Here is a 21,059-nt window from a genome sequence, read left to right as displayed (position 1 = left end):
AACAACAATCAAGCCATTCTAGCTTCAAAATTCTACTTTGTTATCTAAGTTGGCAACTTTCATTCAAACTTTCAAAATTCCAATTCTATATCTACCTATTTGTATTCATTCCCACATTCAAACTTATACAACCACATTCTCATTACAATTCAAACCATACACGAAATTGCACCAAAATCCATTAGTTCCATAATTCTTCAAAACATTAAAATTCACGACGAACATTCTAACTAACGTCGTTTCAATCCGAATTCGTCAACATCGATATAGATTCATATCTAAAGTCTATAGCACCCCAAAATATACATTGATATACATAAGAATACCAAGGATATACACTTTCCGATAATATCCGAATTCGTTTTCCACCGCCAATTTAATTCAACAATCAATCAATTACGATCTAAGGGTCACAACAACACATTATGCCAACTTAAACAAGATTAATTCAAACCATTTCTTTCCTTCCATAACTCACGGCCAAACACACTACACACACACACCCACGACTTTCTATTTACGTTAAAATTACGGGATCTCCATCTACTTCCAATGCTTAACACATTCACATCAATTCTACAACATAAAAGGGGCAAAATTCTTACCTTTCCTTGGAAACCCGACTTGTCGAAAACGTCGTCCTCGTGCCAAACTATTTATACCACGTCGGAGAGCGTCTTGAGTACTTCACAAATATGTAGCAACCAAGATTTTTGGATTACACACAAGCTTGGAATTTTTCTCTTCTTTTCCCTTTTCACTTCGGCCGAACCCCTTTTTTTGGTGAGTTCTTGATTTATGATTTGTTTCTTGGATATTTCTAAGTGTTCACTAGTATATATCCTTTTAGGGGTCATGTGCATAGCACATGACCCTTTTAAAATGGCTTGGGCCTAAAGACATGGCCGGCCCCCTTTATTCTTTTTGGGCTTCATTTGAGTTGTAATTTCTTTGGCCCAATTCTTGAAATGCCCCGATTTGTAATTCCCGAAACTAATTTACGAAGTTCCAAATTTATCCTCGGCCTTCCCCGAGGTCTTAGCATTTAAAGATTTCACAACCAACATAGTCATATTCGCAAAAATTAAATCATTTCCTTTTTAACACACAAATCACAATTATTTCTCGATTTCCAATTATACGAAAACACGGGACATAACATAGAGAGAATTATGTCATAGGATTCATGCCTTAGAAATAAAGGGCTAGCCTTACATACCTTTATATCTCCTCACTCTATCAACTAGATGACTTCCTGCCGGCTCGCAATTCTACATTCAAGAGGATTTATACTAAACTTAGATACTCGGCAATGTGCGCAAGCTTAAGCTAAATCAATTAAGAGCTAATAAAAGCTGGGAAACATTTCCCTTGTTTATATCACTTCTTCCATATAGCAAACAACTCCCGAACATCAATAGCAACGCTACAATATCATTATCAATAGCTTTCATCAAACTATACATTTTCCAATTCTCATAATTCCCTTTCAAAGTCATCTATAGCCATGGACAACATTCTACGTCATATCCGTTTACATACAGTGCTTCTTTAACACACACAATATTATTTACAACAAAACTATAATTATAGCATGCCAAGAACTACGATTCAATCCAAGTTGTCACTCATGAATACTATTATTTCCACATTTGAACCCCCACTTCCTATCTTCTTCTATCATTCAAGTTTCTCAACCATCAAGTACTTTTATTAGCATAAAATAATCACAGAACTCACCTTTGAATGTGTAGGAATGGGTTTTGGTTGGAGTTTCTTCACTTAGAGAAACCCTTGCTTCAATTCCAAAGGAATTTTCTAACTTCCATAACCCTAGCAAGCTTCCATATGCTTGATTTCCCTTGAATATTAGTGTTTGATCTTGGGTTTCCCTTGATTTTATGTTGAAGAAGTGTATGGAATAGTCTAGAAGTTTGGAGAGAAGTGGAGAAGTGGAAAGAATGAGAAAATAAGAGTGGGAACATGTATTTATACTTACAACTTGTCCAGCCCGTCGGGTACTATACAGACCACTTATATGGTCCGTATAACCGTGTACGGTCCGTATAAGTGTCCGTGGTTCACCACCATGGAAACAATTCTTTTTGTTGGGTTATACGGACCCTTATACGGTCTGTGTAAAGTTATACGGTCCGTGTAAGGTGGCCGTGTAACTCACAGCTTTTTCGAAGTTGTTCTCATCGTTTCATTTGATCTCCAATCCTTATATAACCTTATTAACACTTGTTTAATACTTCATGAATGATATAAACATCCCCATAACTCGTCCTCAAGGCCTTACCAACAATTCTTAATGCAATAGTTTATGGAACCTTTCCTAAACCCCACTTATACTTCACTTGTCCTTATCAATCGTTATTTCATCAATTCATATGACTTCAAAACCTTAACGTATGCATTCTAAGACTACTAAATATCCTTCTTATAGTCTTAAGAACTTCTTGTTATCCTTAAGCCCGCGTTGGTTCATTCACTACACGACGACTTGAAATTTCCAAGGTGTAACATTCTCCCCCCCTTAAAAACATTCGTCCTCGAATGTTAAGCTCTCGAGATGTTATAAAACATTTTCCAGAGTTTCCCTTGTAATTTAGCACTACCATCCCGTCACAGTAACCCAAAATAACATAGCCACAGAGGGCTATAGCATCAATAATAAAACAATGGTCACACACGACCCAAAAGCGATAAAGAAAACATTTCATACCTGGGGACACTAGTGTTTCATCTTGAGTCTCCTTTGAGGGTGGGAATAAATGCGGATATTTAGACTTCATAGCTTCCTCGGCTTCCCAAGTCATTTCTTCTCTGTTATCATTCCTCCATAAAACTTTGACTGAGGTCACTTCTTTGTTTCTAAGTTTCCGCACTTGCCTGTCCAATATAGCGATAGGTATTTCTTCATAAGCCAACTTCTCCGTAATTTGGACATCATCTACAGGCACGACTCTGGAAGGATCTCCCACACATTTGCGAAGTATTGAAACATGAAAAACTGGGTGAACATATTCGAGCTCTGGAGGTAATTCTAATTCATAGGCTACTTAACCCACCTTACGCCCAATCTTGTAGGGACAAATATATCGGGGACTAAGCTTACCTTTCTTGCAGAATCTCATCACACCTTTCATCGGCTTGAAATTCTAGATCTCGTCGACAATTATCCGTGTAACATTTCTGGCGACTCTGGGCTGTCAACAGTCGATCTCGAATGAGCTTGGTCTTTTTAACTACTTGCTGGATCAATTCTGGGCCTATTAATTGTGTTTCCCCGACTTCAAACCATCCAATTGGTGACCTGCATTTTCTTCCGTATAGAGCTTCATACGGGGCCATTTGAATACTGGAATGATAACAATTGTTATATGCAAACTCAATGAGTGGCAAGTGATCATCCCAGCTACCACCGAAATCTAGTATAAATGCCCGTAACATATCTTTTAAGGTTTGAATAGTGCGCTTGGATTGTCCATCTAGTTGTGGATGAAATGCCGTGCTAAACTTCACTTGAATACCCAAACCTTCCTGAAAGGACTTCCAGAAATTAGCTATGAATTGTGCTCCTCTATCATTAATGATAGACATAGGGACACCATGGATTCGCACTATCTCTTTACGATATAATCTTGCATAATCTTCCGCTGAGTATGAGGTATTGACGGGTAAGAAGTGAGCCGATTTTGTAAGCTTAACAATAATTATCCATATGGAGTCATATTTGCGCCGAGAACGGGGTAAGCCTACAATGAAATCCATGTTAATTACTTCCCATTTACATGTTGGAATTTCCATAGTTTGTAGTAACCCTACTGGTTTTTGATTCTCAATCTTTACTTGTTGGCTATTTGGGCATTGGGATACAAACTTCGCTATATCCCTCTTCATTCCATCCCACCAATACATTAGTTTAAGATCATGGTACATCTTTGTCGCTCCTGGGTGAATGGAATAACGGGAATGATGAGCTTCTGTCAGAATCTGATGGCGTAGTCCTGCAACATCTGGAACACACAACCTGCCTTGATATATGAGGATCCCATTTGTAGAAATCTTAAATGGTGATTTCTCTTTTTGAGAGAGGGTATCTCTATAGTAACTCAATTTGGAATCTTCATATTGGTGCTTTTTAATTCTTGTGTCCAAAGATGAGATAGCTGGGTTGTGGATAGTAGTTCCTGTATTGCCTGAGTCCATTAAGCAAACTCCTAAACTGGCTAATTGGCAGAGCTCACGGACCAATTCTTTCTTCTCTGGCCGGACAGCATACAGACTACCTATTGATTTGTGGCTAAGTGCGTCGGCCACTACATTTGCCTTCCCAGGATGATATAAAATACTGACGTCATAATCTTTCAGCAGCTCTAACCATCGCCTTTGTCTTAAGTTCAACTCTTTCTACTTGAAAATGTATTGAAGGCTCTTGTGATCCGTATAGATATCAACATGAACGCCATACAAATAATGTCTCCATATCTTCAAGGCGTAGATAACCGCAGCTAATTCAAGATCATGAGTCGGGTAATTCTGTTTATGTTTCTTCAACTGCCTGGAGGCATAAGCAATGACTTTATCGTGCTGCATCAATACACAGCCTAATGCAACGTCGTAGGCATCACAGTACACATCATAGCCATCAACTCCTTCTGGAAGGGTGAGAACTGGAGCTAAAGTCAGCCTATCTTTTAATTCTTGAAAGCTACGCTGACAAGCATCTGTCCACTGAAATCTTGCGGCTTTCTGCGTTAGCTTCGTCAATGGGGCTGAATAGAGGAAAACCCTTCTACAAATCTTCTATAATAGCCTGCTAATCCCAGGAAGCTACGGACTTCTGTAGGTGTTGTTGGTCTCGGCCAAGTTTTCACGGCTTCAATCTTTTGAGTATCGACCCGAATACCGTCAGCTGAAATAATATGGCCTAGAAAGGTCACAGAATTCAGCCAGAACTCACATTTTAAAAATTTAGCATATAGTTCCCGAGCTCACAGAATTCCAAGGACAGTGTACAAATGATCTGCATGCTCAACCTCTGTCCGAGAATATACCAGGATGTCATCGATGAATACAATTATGAATAAATCCAAGAAATGCCTGAACACATCATTCATCAAGTTCATAAATACTGTCGGGGCGTTAGTCAACCCAAACGACATGACCCGAAATTCATAATGGTCATATCTGGTTCTAAAACCTATCTTCGAAATGTCTTCTTCTTTAACCCTTACTTGGTAGTATCCCGATCTCAAATCAATTTTTGAAAACCATCTAGCACCTTGCAGTTGATCAAACAAATCATCGATTCTCGAAAGTGGGTATTTATTCTTGATAGTCACCTTGTTCAGCTGCCTATAATCGATACAAATCCTTTAGTTGGGATTTTAGTTCCTTCAACTCTGCAGGAGCCATTATGTAAGGAGGAATTGATATTGGCTCAGTATCCGGCAGCACATCAATAGTAAATTCAATCTCCCGCTCTGGTGGAAGACCTGGAAGCTCATCTGGAAACATGTCTGGAAATTCATTTACTACCGGGACAAATTGAAGAGTCGGCGGCTTTGCTTCAGTATCATAGACTCGGACCAAATGACAAATATAGCCTTTGGCGATCATCTTCCTCGCTTTGAGATAGGAAATAAACCTGCCCCTTGGAGAGGCTGTATTACCCTTCCATTCAAGTACTGATTCTCCCAAAAATTGAAACCGGACTGCTTTAGTTCTACAATATACATTAGCATAACAGGAGGCTAACCAATCCATACCCATAATAACATCAAAGTCTAGCATTTACAGCTCAATCAGGTCGGCCATGGTGTGACAATCACATACTATCACCACACAATTTTTATACACTTGCCTAGCTATCACTGGATCGCCAACCAGGGTAGACACCTCAAAAGGTTTGATTGGTTCGGGTTTCACCCCAATACGACCGGTGATATAAGGAGTAATATATGATAAGGTAGATCCCGGGTCAATCAATGCATAAACATCATTAGAGAATATGGATAGTATACCTGTAACAACATTCGGGGAGGACTCCAAATCCTGTCGTCCGGCCAACGCATATATATGGTTCTGAGGCTCGCTTGAACTAGACGCTCCTCCTCGTCTTCTACCACGGCCTGCTGAAACTTGGGGAGCCTGGGAAGTCTGCCCTATCGGGCGTACGGACGAAGAAGAGCCGACTACAGATCCTGTGGGTTGGGTCGCACCTCCGCCTCTCATCGAGGGACAGTCGCGCATCATATGCGCAGTCTGTCCGCAAGTGTTACACCTCGGAAAATCTTCCATTGGTACGCAAGTGAATGAACTAGTGATGAGTACGAGTGTACGATGTTTCCGCGAGTAAGAAATAACATTTGACGACCCTAAGTGAGATTCCGAAGGCAATCGCAATAAGAGAGAGGTTATGCTCCATAATGAATAATTATAGGTTTTGGAAATGTGAAAAGTTGCAAGTATGCATTCTGGCCAGTTGGTCGTAAAATGAAATATGGACCATAAAGTGGTATACGGTCCGTAAACTGCCATGTCGTATTTTCGCTTCCAAAACATCAACTTTCTGCCAAATGAGCAAATGGTTAAAAACGACCCAAAATACGGACCGTAAAGTGGTTTACGGCCCGTAAACTGCGTCCGTAAATCACCACATCTCAGTTTGAGTTTCTGGTTCTGATATGATTAAATACGACCACGAAGGACGGTCCGTAAACTGGAATACGGATCGTAAACCAAGTTTACGACCACTGTGCACTTCAAAATCTGATTAGAAATCTTCTAATAAGCCTTGGTCCCCTCATTTCACTTCTACATCACAAGAACATCTCTCTACATATATTCCACAAGAATTTAAGGATATTTGGTGATCAACAACATAAATCAAGGGAATCAAGTGTAAGAAAACCATCAAGATCATCCAAAGTCAAGAAATCCAAATGAAGATAAACTAGGGTTTTGCTCAAAGTGGAGTATAATCAACTAAAGTTTGTTCCTACAACATTTAAGGTAAGATTCATGATATTTCTATGTTGTTTAAGGTAGTTAAGAGTTGAAATACTTGAATTGTAGAAGAGTATAGAAAAATGAGTCATGAATATGGAATAGTGTCATTTTGAGAAATAGTATGAATTGAGTTATGGGTCTTGATGTATTGTGATGTAAATACGATATAAATGATGTTGAGAACATGAGATGAACAATGTATGTAAATGGACGTCGTGTGTGTTATGGCCATGGTTATGGATGAATTTAATATAAGTCTAGAAATATGGATAATGTGAATGAGTAATGGCTATTGTTATGGCATCGTGAATTTATTATTGACGTTTGGGAGTTGAGATACGTTATGGAGGAGATACTGTCCGATTTTCTCTAGCTTTAGTCATATATGCTACCTATCGATTCTAATGATAGTATGACTTCAATGAAGGTAGAAACGCTAGCATTGGAAGAGAACGCGCAAGTGTAGAATAGTGCAACGGAAAGGCATGTAAGGCTAACCCTTCTTTCATGAGGCATGGTTCTTTGGCCAATCATCTAAATATTCTATGAGCTTATGATGTTCTCCAAATGCTTCTACCTTCAAAGCTACTAAGCTTAGGATTCTCGATATGCTACGATTGAACTAAATTACTCGTATGACAAGTAGGCCTATTAAGGCAAATGTGACGAATGACGATAATAGTGATAATGATATCAATGACGATAATGATGACAATGATAATAATGATGTTAATAGAAATGATGCTTATGAGCTAGTATATGTATGACTATTATGGAACCCCGAGCTTATGAGGCCGGGCACGATATGTAAATAAGTATGTATACGATTACGAAACGCGCGCACACCTCTGCAGATGGTACGGATAACCTTGACGCCTTGGTAGGGCCAGGTAGATGTAACCCTGAAGCCTTGGTAGGGCCAGGTAGATGTAACCCTGAAGCCTTGGTAGGGCCAGGTATGAGTAACCTTGAGCCTTGGTTGGCCAAGTATGTATGAAACAACGATCCTACGTGGTCGGGTATGCTATGTAATTGCTATGTATATGATATGATTGTGTATATGACGTGAATATGAATATGATACGACTATGTATATGATTGTGAATAAGGGCACGCATACGAATCCAAGTACAATTATGGTACGGGTACTATTATGGAATACAGATAATGATGTATGTACACAAATACATATTAGCAATGGAAAGTTCCTATGAAAGACAAGTAAGTGCATATGACGATGATATTGCCATCTCCCATCTTACGCTATTTCTTATGTTGCTATTTATGCTTCTATATTGATATTGATCATGCTTTACATACTCAGTACATTCTTCATACTGACGTCCTTTTGTTTGTTGACGCTGCGTCATGCCCGCAGGTGCACAGGGAGACAGGCTTGATCCATAGCTGCTTACTCAGAGATTATATAGCAGAGCTCCATTTCATTCGGAGCCATAGCTTTTGGGTACTTATTCTTTTGTGTATATAATTATGGGCATAGCGGGGTCCTGTCCCGCTCATGTGATATGTTATACCCTTCTTAGAGGCACGTAGTCACGTGTATATGGTTAGATATGTCCGGCCTTGTCAGCCTATATTTTGTATGTCTCTTGATAACCTCATCGGCTTATGCACATTGATGTGGCATAGATGTCAATGATGATTTAAAGATGTTCCCGTCCAATGGGACTAGCGTGATTGATGAAAGGAAATGTATGTTTAATCGTATGGCTCACCTAGATGTAAGTATATGTGTAAGCCAAGGGTGCCCGGGTGGGCTAGTACCGGGTGCTCGTCGCGGCCCTCTAGACGGGTCGTGACAAAAGTGGTATCAGAGCAGTTCAGTCCTAGGGTGTGTCTACGAGCCGTGTCTAGTAGAGCCTTGATTATGGGTGTGTTGCGCGCCACACTTATAAACAAGAAGCTGCGGACATTTTAGGAATAAATGACCTTCTTTCTTCATAAGAATCGTGTGATAGAGCTATGATGTAAGAAATTCTTGTTCCTTAATCATGTGTTGTGTATTTCAGAAATGCCTGTAAAGAGAAAGGCTACAGCAGCCCAAAAGGGCAAGACGGTGGTAGAAAAGCGGGCTGAAAGAGCACCGCCACCGGTAGTAGAGGAAAGTGAGTCCCAGAGTGCGGCTCATTCCCAGTCCTCCCGTTCAACGCCTATATTAGAGGAGCGTGAGAGAGCCTCAGCCCCAGCTCCAGCACCTCCAGCTCCTCCACCGGATGCTTCGGGCCAAGATGTGAAAGAGGCCATTAATTTGCTGACTCAATTAGTTACGGCCCAGACTCAGAGGCAAAGTTCAGGGCAAGGTGATAGGGCTGTTAGTGCAAGGGCCCGTGACTTCATTACTTTAAACCCGCCGGAATTCTTTGGGTCAAAGCCGGAAGAGGACCCTCAGGATTTCATTGATGGTATGTTGAGGACGCTTCGATTGATACATACTTCGGACACCAAATCGGTGGAGTTAGCGTCATATAGATTGAGAGATGTCTCGATCCAATAGTATATAGTCTGGATGGCTTCATGGGGAGTCAATGCACCTCCCCCGGTATGGCAAGAGTTTGTTGATACTTTTCTCCGACATTACATGCCTCCAGAAGTTCGGCGAGCTAGAGCCGATAAGTTTTTAAATTTGAGGAAAGGTAGAATGAGTGCTTTAGAGTATAGTCTCTGCTTCAATTCCATGGCTAGATATGCTTCGGCCATGGTAGCGGATATGGGTGACCAGGTACACCGATTTGTGAAAGGCATAGGGCCACATTTGATGGATAGATGCTTGACTGAGTCCCATCAGGACGGTATGGATATTGCGCGCATTCAGGCCCATGCTCAGAACTTAGAAGAAAGCTTGCAACAGCAAAGAAGTGAACGCGAGCAAGATAGGGGCCATAGCAAGAGGGCCAGATCTTCAGGTCCGATGAGTGAGTTTAGAGGCGGGCACAGTAAGCAGATGTCCAGGCACTCAGGCTATTCTATGTCTAGTGCGCCTCCACAGTTTTCAGGCCAGAGATTCGACAGATCTACTCGTTCCGGGCCGAGTCAGAGTTATTCGGGGTCTCAGTTCAGAGATGATTCGGGTCAGGAAAGGCCACCCGCACTACGATGTTCCCAGTGTGGGAAGTTATATTGGGGTCGATGCCGTTTGGGTTCGGATGTTTGCTATTCATGTGGTCGACCAGGCCATATCATGCGTGATTGCCCCTCAGTTCATGGTAGAGGTAGGACCCAGCCTTCAGGGTCGATAGCCGGATCCTCAGCATATGTACACCCTACGGGGCCAGGTTCACATGCGCCAGTCGGCCATGGTAGAGGTAGAGGGAGAGCTCCCAGTTCTAGCGGTCCTCAGCACCGTGTTTATGCTTTGGCTGGACGCCAAGATCTTGAGTTTTCTCCTGACGTGGTTACAGGTATATTATCGGTATTCTCTCATGACGTATATGCTTTGATTGATCCGGGCTCTACATTGTCATATGTTACTCCATATATTGTGGGTTGATTTAGGGTCGAACCAGAGTCGATCAAACATTTTGGGGTGTCTACACCCGTGGGTGAATCGGTAATAGCTAGCCGGGTATATAGAAATTGTGTAATTATGATTTGTGATCGTCGTACCATGATCGATTTGCATGAGCTAGAAATGGTGGATTTTGATGTTATTATGGGCATGGACTGGTTGGCTTCTTGTTATGCCAATGTTGATTGTAGAATGAAAATGGTTCGTTTCCAATTTCCGGGAGAACCAGTTTTATAATGGACAGGGAATACGGCGTCACCAAAAGGTAGGTTTATTTCCTATCTAAAGGCATGAAAAATGATCACGAAAGGTTGCATTTATCATCTAGTTCGGGTTCAAGATGTAGAAGCTGAATCGCCGACTCTTCAGTCAGTTCCCGTAGTAAAAGAATTTCCGGATGTGTTCCCGGAAGAGCTTACAAGCCTTCCTCGGAAGCGGGAGATTGATTTTGCTATTGATGTGTTACCAGGCACTAAGCCGATATCTATTCCTCCTTATAGAATGGCTCCCGCAGAATTGAAAGAGTTGAAGGAGCAATTGAAAGACCTGCTTGATCAAGGCTTCATTAGGCCTAGTTCATCCCCGTGGGGAGCACCCGTATTGTTTGTCTGAAAGAAAGATGGCTCCTTGAGAATATGCATTGATTATCGGCAATTGAACAAGGTGACGATTAAGAATAAATATCCTCTTCCGAGGATTGATGAGTTATTTGATCAATTGCAAGGTGCCAAGTGGTTTTCAAAGATTGATTTGTGGTCCGGGTATCATCAAGTGAGAGTTAGGGAGAAAGATATCCCTAAGACGGCCTTTAGAACAAGGTATGGTCATTTTGAGTTCCGGGTGATGTCATTTGGGCTAACTAATGCGCCGGCGACATTTATGGATCTGATGAATAATGTGTTCAGGCCTTTTCTGGATTTATTTGTGATCGTATTTATCGACGACATCTTGGTATATTCTAGATCCGAGGTAGAACATGCGGATCATTTGCGTACTGTCCTTGGAGTTCTTCGGACTCGAGAGTTGCTTGCAAAGTTTTCCAAATGCGAGTTTTGGTTGAACTCAGTTGCATTTCTGGGGCATATTGTTGCAGCTGATGGTATTCGAGTGGATAGTCAAAAGATTGAGGCCGTGAAGACTTGGCCCAGAAATCAGCTAAGTATCAATGGACAGATGCTTGCGAACGTAGTTTCCAAGAGTTGAAGGATAGATAGACTTCTGCCCCAGTCTTGACACTCCTAGAGGGATTGGAAGGATATGTTGTTTATTGTGATGCTTCAGGTGTTGGGCTAGGCTGTATATCGATGCAACATGGTAAAGTGGTTGCGTATGCTTCAAGGCAATTGCGGAAACATAAGAAGAGTTATCCGACCCATGATCTAGAATTGGCCGCAGTTGTTCATGCGTTAAAGATATGGAGACATTATTTATATGGTGTCCATGTGGATATCTACACAGATCATAAGAGTCTCCAATACATCTTCAAGCAGAAAGAGTTGAATTTGCGGCAACGACGATGGTTGGAACTGCTAAAGGATTGTGATGTCGATATTTTGTATCACCCTGGAAAGGCAAATGTTGTAGCTGATGCTCTTAGCCGCAGATCGATGGGAATTTTATGTGATATACGACCAGAGAAGAGGGGAATGACCCGTGAGCTCCAGCAGTTAGCTAGCCTAGGAGTTCGAGTAGTGGACTCAGGTAGCAGGGGAGATACTATTCAGAATTCAGCAGTCTCGTCGTTAGTAGCAGAAATGAAAGAGCGACAATATGAAGATTCCATGCTAATGCAGTACAGAGATACACTCCCCCAGAAAGAGGAGTCATCATTTGATATTTCAGGAGACGGAGTTCTCTGCTGTCGAGGCAGGTTATGTGTTTCCGATGTGGCAGACTTACGCCACCAAATAATGAGGGAAGCCCATTGTTCCCGCTACTCTATCCACCCCGGAGCGACGAAATGTATCATGACCTTAAGTCTTATATTGGTGGAATGGAATGAAGAAAGATATAGCGGAATTCGTAGCTCAATGTCCAAATTGCCAGCAAGTGAAAATCGAGCACCAAAACCCGGGAGGATTGTTGCAAGCTATAGAAATCCCAACTTGGAAATGGGAAGTGATTAACATGGACTTCATTTTAGGCTTACCCCGTTCTTGACGTAAGTATGATTCCATATGGGTGATTGTGGATAGACTCACAAAGTCAGCTCATTTCTTACCGGTCAGAACGACGTACGTGGCAGAAGATTATGCAAAGCTTTATCTTAAAGAGATAGTAAGACTCCATGGTGTTCCAGTATCTATTATCTCAGACAGAGGAACTCAGTTTACAGCTAACTTTTGGAAGTCTTTCCAAGAGGGTCTAGGGACCCAAGTGAACCTTAGTACGACATTTCACCCGCAGACTGATGGACAAGCCGAGCGTACCATTCAGACTCTTGAAGATATGTTGCGGGCATGTATGATAGATTTTGGAGGAAATTGGGATGATCATTTGCCACTCATTGAATTTGCTTACAATAACAGTTATCATTCTAGCATTCAAATGGCACCGTATGAAGCTTTATATGGGTGAAAGTGTAGATCCCCAATCGGGTGGTTTGAGACAGGAGAGGCTAAATTGATAGGGCCAGATTTGGTCCAGCAAGCTGTAGAGAAAGTTAAGCTCATACAAGATCGGTTGTTAGCAGCCCAAAGTCGACAAAAGTCCTATGCGGATAATCGTCGAAGAGACTTGGAGTTCAAAGTGAAAGACTGGGTATTCTTGAATGTGCCGCCTATGAAGAGTGTAATGAGATTTGGTAAAAAGGGGAAGCTTAGTCCCCGATACATTGGGCCTTATGAGATTGTACGAAAAGTGGGTAAGGTAGCCTATGAATTAGATCTACCTCCGGATTTGGAGTCAGTCTATCCGGTTTTCCATGTCTCGATGCTTCGGAAGTGTGTAGGAGATCCTACTAAGATCGCGCCAATAAGTGATGTACATGTGACAGAAAAGTTATCTTATGAAGAGATACCCATTTCCATAATAGATAGGCAAGTACGGAGGCTTAGAAACAAAGAAGTGGCCTCAGTTAAGGTTTTATGGAGAAGCAGTAAACGAGAAGAAATGACATGGGAAGCGGAAGAAAGTATGCGATCCAGATACCCTCATTTATTTCAGCCCTTGGAAGAAGTCCAAGATGAGACGTCAAGATTTTATGGTATGTATGTTTTCCTTTTATGCTTTTTGGGTCGTGCGTGGCCAAATTTGTATGCTATTGTGTTGTGGCCCTGTGATGCATCGATATTATGGGTTGTTGTAAAAGGATGGTAGTGCCATATTATAGGGGAAACTCTGGCGAGATTTATAGAGAATCCCCGAAGACTTTAACATTCGAGGACGAATGTTCTTAAGGGGGGAAGAATGTTACACCTCGGAAAATCTTCCGTTGGTACGCAAGTGAATGAACTAGTGATGAGTACGAGTGTACGATGTTTCCGCGAGTAAGAAATAACATTTGACGACCCTAAGTGAGATTCCGAAGGCAATCGCAATAAGAGAGAGGTTATGCTCCATAATGAATAATTATAGGTTTTGGAAATGTGAAAAGTTGCAAGTTTGCATTCTGGCCAGTTGGTCGTAAAATGAAATACGGACCGTAAAGTGGTATACGGTCCTTAAACTGCCATGTCGTATTTTCGCTTCCAAAACTTCAACTTTCTGCCAAATGAGCAAATGGTTAAAAACGACCCAAAATACGGACCGTAAAGTGGTTTACGGCCAGTAAACTGCGTTCGTAAATCACCACATCTCAATTTGAGTTTCTGGTTCTGATATGATTAAATACGACCATGAAGGACGGTCCATAAACTGGAATACAGACCGTAAACCAAGTTTACGACCATTGTGCACTTCAAATCAAATTTTTAAGTCATTAAATAAGGGGACCAAGACTTATTTCATTTCACTTCTACATCACAAGAACATCTCTCTACATATATTCCACAAGAATTCAAGGATATTTGGTGATCAACAACATAAATCAAGGGAACCAAGTGTAAGAAAACCATCAAGATCATCCAAGGTCAAGAAATCCAAATGGAGATAAACTAGGGTTTTACTCAAAGTGGAGTTTAATCAACTAAAGCTTGTTCCTACAACATTTAAGGTAAGATTCATGATATTTCTATGTTGTTTAAGGTAGTTAAGAGTTGAAATACTTGAATTGTAGAAGAGCATAGAAAAATGAGTCATGAATATGGAATAGTGTCATTTTGAGAAATAGTATGAATTGAGCTATGGGTCTTGATGTATTGTGATGTAAATACGATATAAATGATGTTGAGAACATGAGATGAACAATGTATGTAAATGGACGTCGTGTGTGTTATGGCCATGGTTATGGATGAATTGAAAGTAAGTCTAGAAATACGGATAATGTGAATGAGTAATGGCTATTGTTATGGCATCGTGAATTTATTATTGACGTTTGGGAGTTGAGATACGTTATGGAGGAGATACTGAGAATTTCAAACTCTGACCCTGTCTTGAATAAATGAGGCGGTCAAATCTCCTGCCCGCAAATCGAGGAGGTGCACTAGTTGCCGATTGGCTTGAATGCTTGGAATACTGCTGTCTTTGGCCCCCTCTATACTCACCACTAGCACCGGCGGACCTGACTCTCTTACCTTTCCCTCTATCCACATCGCGCTCACCCCGGTGCGGCTGCTGTTGCTACTCTAAGTTCTGGGCGTGAGCTTGGATACGGGATATGTCCATTCCTTCTTGGAGTGAAGCTGTCAAACAGTCCTTGAATAAGTGTGGCCCTAGGCCACTCACAAATCTATGGACTCGATCCCCCATATCGGCTACCATAGTTGGAGCGTACCGGGCCAATGAATTGAAATGAAGACTATACTCCCGGGCGCTCATATTCCCTTGCCTTAAATTCAAAAATCTGTCAGCTCGGGCCCTTCGAACTTTCGGTGGCAAATAGTGACGAATAAAAACACCCACAAACTCTTGCCAAACCGGGGGAGGTGCATTGTCCCCTCTTGAAGAAATCCAATTGTTATACCAAAGGACCGCTACATCACGAAGCATATAAGATGCTAGCTCCACAGACTCTATATCAGAAGCATGGATAATTCTCAACGTCCTCAGCATTTCATCTATGAAACCTTGCGGGTCTTCGTCCGTCTTTGATTCGAAAAATTCTGGAGGATTCAAACTTATAAAATCTCGGGCTCTTGCGCTAGTCGCCCTGTCAATCAGACCCGTACTCTGCCGCTGAGCCTGGGCAGCAACTAACTGGGTCAGCAATTGAATAGCCTCGGTCATCTGCTGGCCAGAGGCACCTAGAGGAGGAACTGGAGACACTGGAGCTGGAGTAGAAGCTCCTTCTTGTTCCTCTACAACAGGCGGAGTATGAGAGATATATGATGGAGCCTCATGATGGGTTTCACCCTCATCTACATTTGGATCCCGATTATTCCGCCTTCTTGCCATAGTCTTGCCCTTCTGGGCGGCTGTTGCTTTTATTTTCACCGGCATCGCTGAAATCACAACACACAATTAGAAAAAAAAGGAACTCTTACGTTGCGGCTCTATCGCACGATCTATAGGAAAGAAAGACGGTCATTGTTCCTAAATGCCCTGCAGGTTCTTGTTTATAAATGTGGCACACTTCATACCCATAAACAAGACTCTACTGGAGACGGCTCGTAGACACACCCTAGGACAGAACTGCTCTGATACCACTTTTGTCACAACCCAACTAATGGCCATGACGGGTACCCGGAGCTGGCTACTGAATACCACCTATCATACTGACTTTAATACTCAATTTAGGCACACATCAGCTTCAAGGCTTGACTTATAATAAACTGCTCATGAATTACTTCCAAAACACACACACACACAGATATATATAGGGTTCATGCCTTAGAAAGAAAGGGCTAGACTTACATACCTTTATATCTCCTTACTCTATCAACTAGATGACTTCTTTCCGGCTCGCGATTCTACATTCAAGAGGATTTATACTAAAATTAGATACTTGGCAATGTGCGCAAGCTTAAGCTAAATCAATTAAGAGCTAATAAAAGTTGGGCAACATTTCCCTTGTTTATTCCACTTCCTCCATATAGCAAACAACTCCCAAACACCAATAACAACGCTACAATATCATTATCAATAGCTTTCATCAAACTATACATTTTCCAATTCTCATAATTCCACTTCAAAGTCATCCATAGCCATGGCCAACATTCTACGTAATATCCGTTTACGTACAGTGCTTCTTTAACACTCACAATATTATTTACAATAAAACTATAATCATAGCATGCCAAGAACTACGATTCAATCCAAGTTGTCACTCATGAATACTGCTATTTCCACATTTGAACCCCCACTTCCTATCATCTTCTATCATTAAAGTTTCTAAACCATCAAGTACTTTTATTATCATAAAATAATCATAGAACTCACCTTCGAATGTGTAGGAACGGGTTTTGGTTGGGGTTGCTTCACTTAGAGAAACCCTTGCTTCAATTCCAAAGGAATTTTCTAACTTCCATAACCCTAGCAAGTTTCCATATGCTTGATTTCCCTTGAATATTAGTGTTTGATCTTGGGTTTCCCTTGATTTTATGTTGAAGAAGTGTATGGAATACTCTAGAAGTTTGGAGAGAAATGGAGAAGTGGAAAGAATGAGAAAATAAGAGTGGGAACATGTATTTATACTTACAACTTGTCCAGCCCGTCGGGTACTATATGGACCACTTATACAGTCCGTATAACCATGTACGGTCCGTATAAGTGTCCGTGGTTCACCACCATGGAAAACATTCTTTCTGTTGGGTTATACGGACCCTTATACGGTCCGTGTAAGGTGGCCGTGTAACTCACAGCTTTTCCGAAGTTGTTCTCGTCGTTTCGTTTGATCTCCAATCCTTATACAACCTTCTGAACACTTGTTTAATAATTCATTAATGATCTAAACATCCCTATAACTCGTTCTCAAGGCCTTACCAATAATTCTTAACGCAATAATTTATGAAACCTTTCTAAACCCCACTTATACTTCACTTGTCCTTATCAATCCTTATTTCATCAATTTATATGACTTCAAAACCTTAACGTATGCATTCTAAGACTACTAAATATCCTTATTATAGTATTAAGAACTTCCTGTTATCCTTAAGCTCGCGTTGGTTCATTCACTACACGACGACATGAAATTTCCAAGGTGTAACACTTTCGCACTGACTCCCTATCAACGGGCTAGGTGCCATTATCAATAGCATCATTGGAATTGACGACGTTTGGATCGACGAGAAGGCCGCCGTTAGGATCAACAGGGGGTAAGTCATTTGCTAGTACCCCGTTTTTGGGGTTCTCGTCGTGGTGACTTGAATCATCGTTGTTCAAGTGGACCGACTGACTAATGTTTGACATGCTAAAACAAACCTGAAATTACAAAGATCAATAGAACACGTGAAAGTAGGGTTGTAAATAAATCACCACTTTTATCCTTTGCCCCACGGTGGGCGCCAAACTGTTTACTCCTTGAAAAGGTAACGATTGAATTTGTACATGGTTTAAAGGATAAGTGGTTTAGTCAGTTGTTAACGTAATGAAACAAGAAATAAAAATTGATCGAATCAAACAAGCAAAGAGAATGATAGCCTGTATTGGAGTATATCTTTGCTGGTTTATTGTTCCGGTCCAGTGTGTTGAATAGTGTACCCGAGCCAATTACGAGAGCTTATACTTTTTTGATGGATATTATAAAGCTAGAGCAAGTATATGTATGAGTGTTCACAAAGATTAGTTCTAATATGAGGGTTTCATCCCCTTTTATAGTTACAAGAGTGGGCCTTGTCTTAAACCCTAAAAGCCCCAAATAAACCCTAACTAAAGGCGGCGTCCGCAGTAGTCTGTGTAACAGACGGCGTAACTGGAGGCGAGAAATCCGGCTTGTTACAAATTCTTCGCATAAATCGTCCGGTGTCTCTTCGGTTTAACGGGCGAACGACTCTTCGAACATCAATATATTAGAACCACTGAACTCAGTCCAACGCCACATCTGTTGGCGTTTTACATTTTACTCCGACCCCTCGAGGCACTTTACACCGTGTACAATAATGGTGATACTTTGAGCAGGATTCTCATTCAAATTCTCAGTTGTTATTGGATATTTTAATCCAAAGTATTTAATATTATATTTTAAGCAAGATTCTCATTGAAATTGTTGGCAGCTATATACAATGTACACTTCTTTCCGTAAGAAGTGATAAGAGTTATAATTTCATGTTTTATATTTGAAAATAGACATGTTAGCATTTTCAAGTACATAATCGATAATACATTATTTTTTCTGCTTTAGCCACATATTATAACGGCTTAAGTCATCCGCCACCACCTAAACTTGTCCACAAATTCCACTTAGACACCCAACCTAGACTTGTACCTATTGAACACCTCTACCACTCCGGATTTGAACCAGTTAGACTTTTTTGACAATCATTGAAAATTATAAAGTGCGAGTACTCCACTCACTGATGATGTGGAAAAATGACGAATCAAATATGGACACATGGCATTTGGACTCAAAATAATCATTAAAATAATGAACTGTGGTTTTCTAAAAAAAATGCAATTTTTAAACCTATTTAACCCAGACAATCATCCCCCTTTCTACTTCTTCTTCTTCTTCTTCTTCTTCTTCTTCTTCTTCTTCTTCTTCTTCTTCTTCTTCTTCTTCTTCTTCTTCTTCTTCTTCTTCTTCGTCAAACCACCACCGGCCGCCGTTCCCCCACCCCTAGCCGCCGTCCCCCCACCCCACCAATAATTATTCCCTTTTCTTCCCTCATTTAGGTTCAGTTAAAGAGAAGAGTTGAAGAAAAAGGAAGAGAGCAAGGATGTCGCCGGAGGAATTTTTCGATCAAAGCTTCGATGACCAAACTTTGCCAATATTTTTTTCTATTTTCAGAATTACATTTCAAGTAATAGATTTGCTATAATTTGTAATTTTTTCACATGGTTCATATTTTTGTTGGTTGTTAATTTGGTAAAATAAGTCTGGAATCTATTGAGTTTCGCCGGAACATGAACAACTCCGGCCAAACAAAGTGCGAAAACAGTCATAAACATAAAAACCGGCTCAAATAGAGACAGATCTAGTAACATTAGGAGAGACAGAGGTCGGAGAAGGAGAAAAATTTCTCAACGGCGTTGCTTTGACGACAAATCACCGGAGCAACGCCGGAGACTCCGGATATTATACAGAGAAAGCAATGTATCATATAAAATCAAACAAGCTCAGTTTATCAAAGACAAACAGAACCCAAGAGACGGAGAAAGATGGTGAGACAATGGTGTGTTGCTAAAACGATGGTTGTTTATGATGCTTCAAACAAGCTGGACTTTTTTTTTATTGACTATTTTGATTATATTAGCTATTAATTAGGTGTATAAGCTAGAAAAAAAAAGAAAAAAATACTTTGGATTTGTTCTACGTGCCTAAAGAGAGTGAGGAATACATTTTTTACAATGTCAGCAAAAGCGTTTAAGCGGTTCAAATCCGGAATGGTACAAGTTCTCAATAGGAATAAGCCTGTGTTGAGGTGTTTAAGTGGAATCTATGGACAACTTTAGGGGCGCCCAATGACTTACGCCTGTTACAAACTTTAAGCAAAGTTTGAGAATTATATTGCCTTTTTCAGTAATGAACTATGTTTAATTAATAGGTTTGTTGATATGTAGGAAATAATAATATTTAAGCAATACTAAAATTGCAAAAATACGATATAGTTAAATGTTACGTCCCGTATTTTATACATTGGGACAATCTAGATTAACTATGATAAGTTAGGGCCAAGACCATTCCGGGACTTGAAGTCGAGACTTTTGACCTTCGATTTTATTTTGAGACATAAGTTGTTCATGAAATTGTTGGCATGGAACACTTAGGAAAAGTTGGGACCAAAAATCATATATTTGGAAGTTGAAAATCATGCAAGTAGTCCCACACTTTGTGGCCAATTTTAAATGGTCCAACACATGTGTGGGCCATGGACACTTGGAGGGTTCACTTAGGGGCTTAAAATATGACTCCTAAGTCATCTCTTATCATTTCAACACTTAGAAAAAAATCAAGAAGTTGAAGAACAACTTCTACACCCATTCGGCCAAGAACCAAGAAAACCAAATCCAATTTGATCCATTCAAAAAATATTTCTTTGGTGCAAATCCACTAATTGAAGGTCCTTAAGTAACGTGGAAGTGTTGTTGTAGCGATCAAGCCATCCGTTTAGTAGATCGCAAACCGTAGGCAAAGTGTGGAGTTGAAGAAGAAAGGTAAGATTTGATCTTGTTTTATGTTATATAAATGTTGTATGCATGTTGTAGTATGCTAAAATGGATGAAAATCATGAGATAGGGTATGTTGGAAGTGGGTCGTGTGCTTGGTGTGTTAGCCATGTGAGGTGTGTGTATGTTGTGTGGTGTGGAGGTGATGAAT

The 21,059-nt window shown here is 40.7% G+C and overlaps 1 protein-coding gene across 1 annotated transcript in view; it reads right to left on the bottom strand.

The window, feature by feature from the left end:
• LOC132611917 (uncharacterized) overlaps positions 1-16,084 on the bottom strand; it is a 28,630-nt gene extending 12,546 nt beyond the window's left edge. Inside the window, exon 1 of the mRNA XM_060326273.1 lies at positions 15,863-16,084. Coding sequence (XP_060182256.1) covers positions 15,863-16,084 — 222 coding nt within the window. The remainder of the gene's footprint in view (positions 1-15,862) is intronic.
• Between the last annotated feature and the right edge of the window lie 4,975 nt (positions 16,085-21,059).

Source organism: Lycium barbarum, chromosome 9 (genome assembly GCF_019175385.1).
Source record: "Lycium barbarum isolate Lr01 chromosome 9, ASM1917538v2, whole genome shotgun sequence".
In the NCBI taxonomy this organism is placed as follows: domain Eukaryota; kingdom Viridiplantae; phylum Streptophyta; class Magnoliopsida; order Solanales; family Solanaceae; genus Lycium; species Lycium barbarum.
Note: the sequence above shows the minus strand (reverse complement) of the source record. Positions and strands in the feature narration are given on the sequence as shown.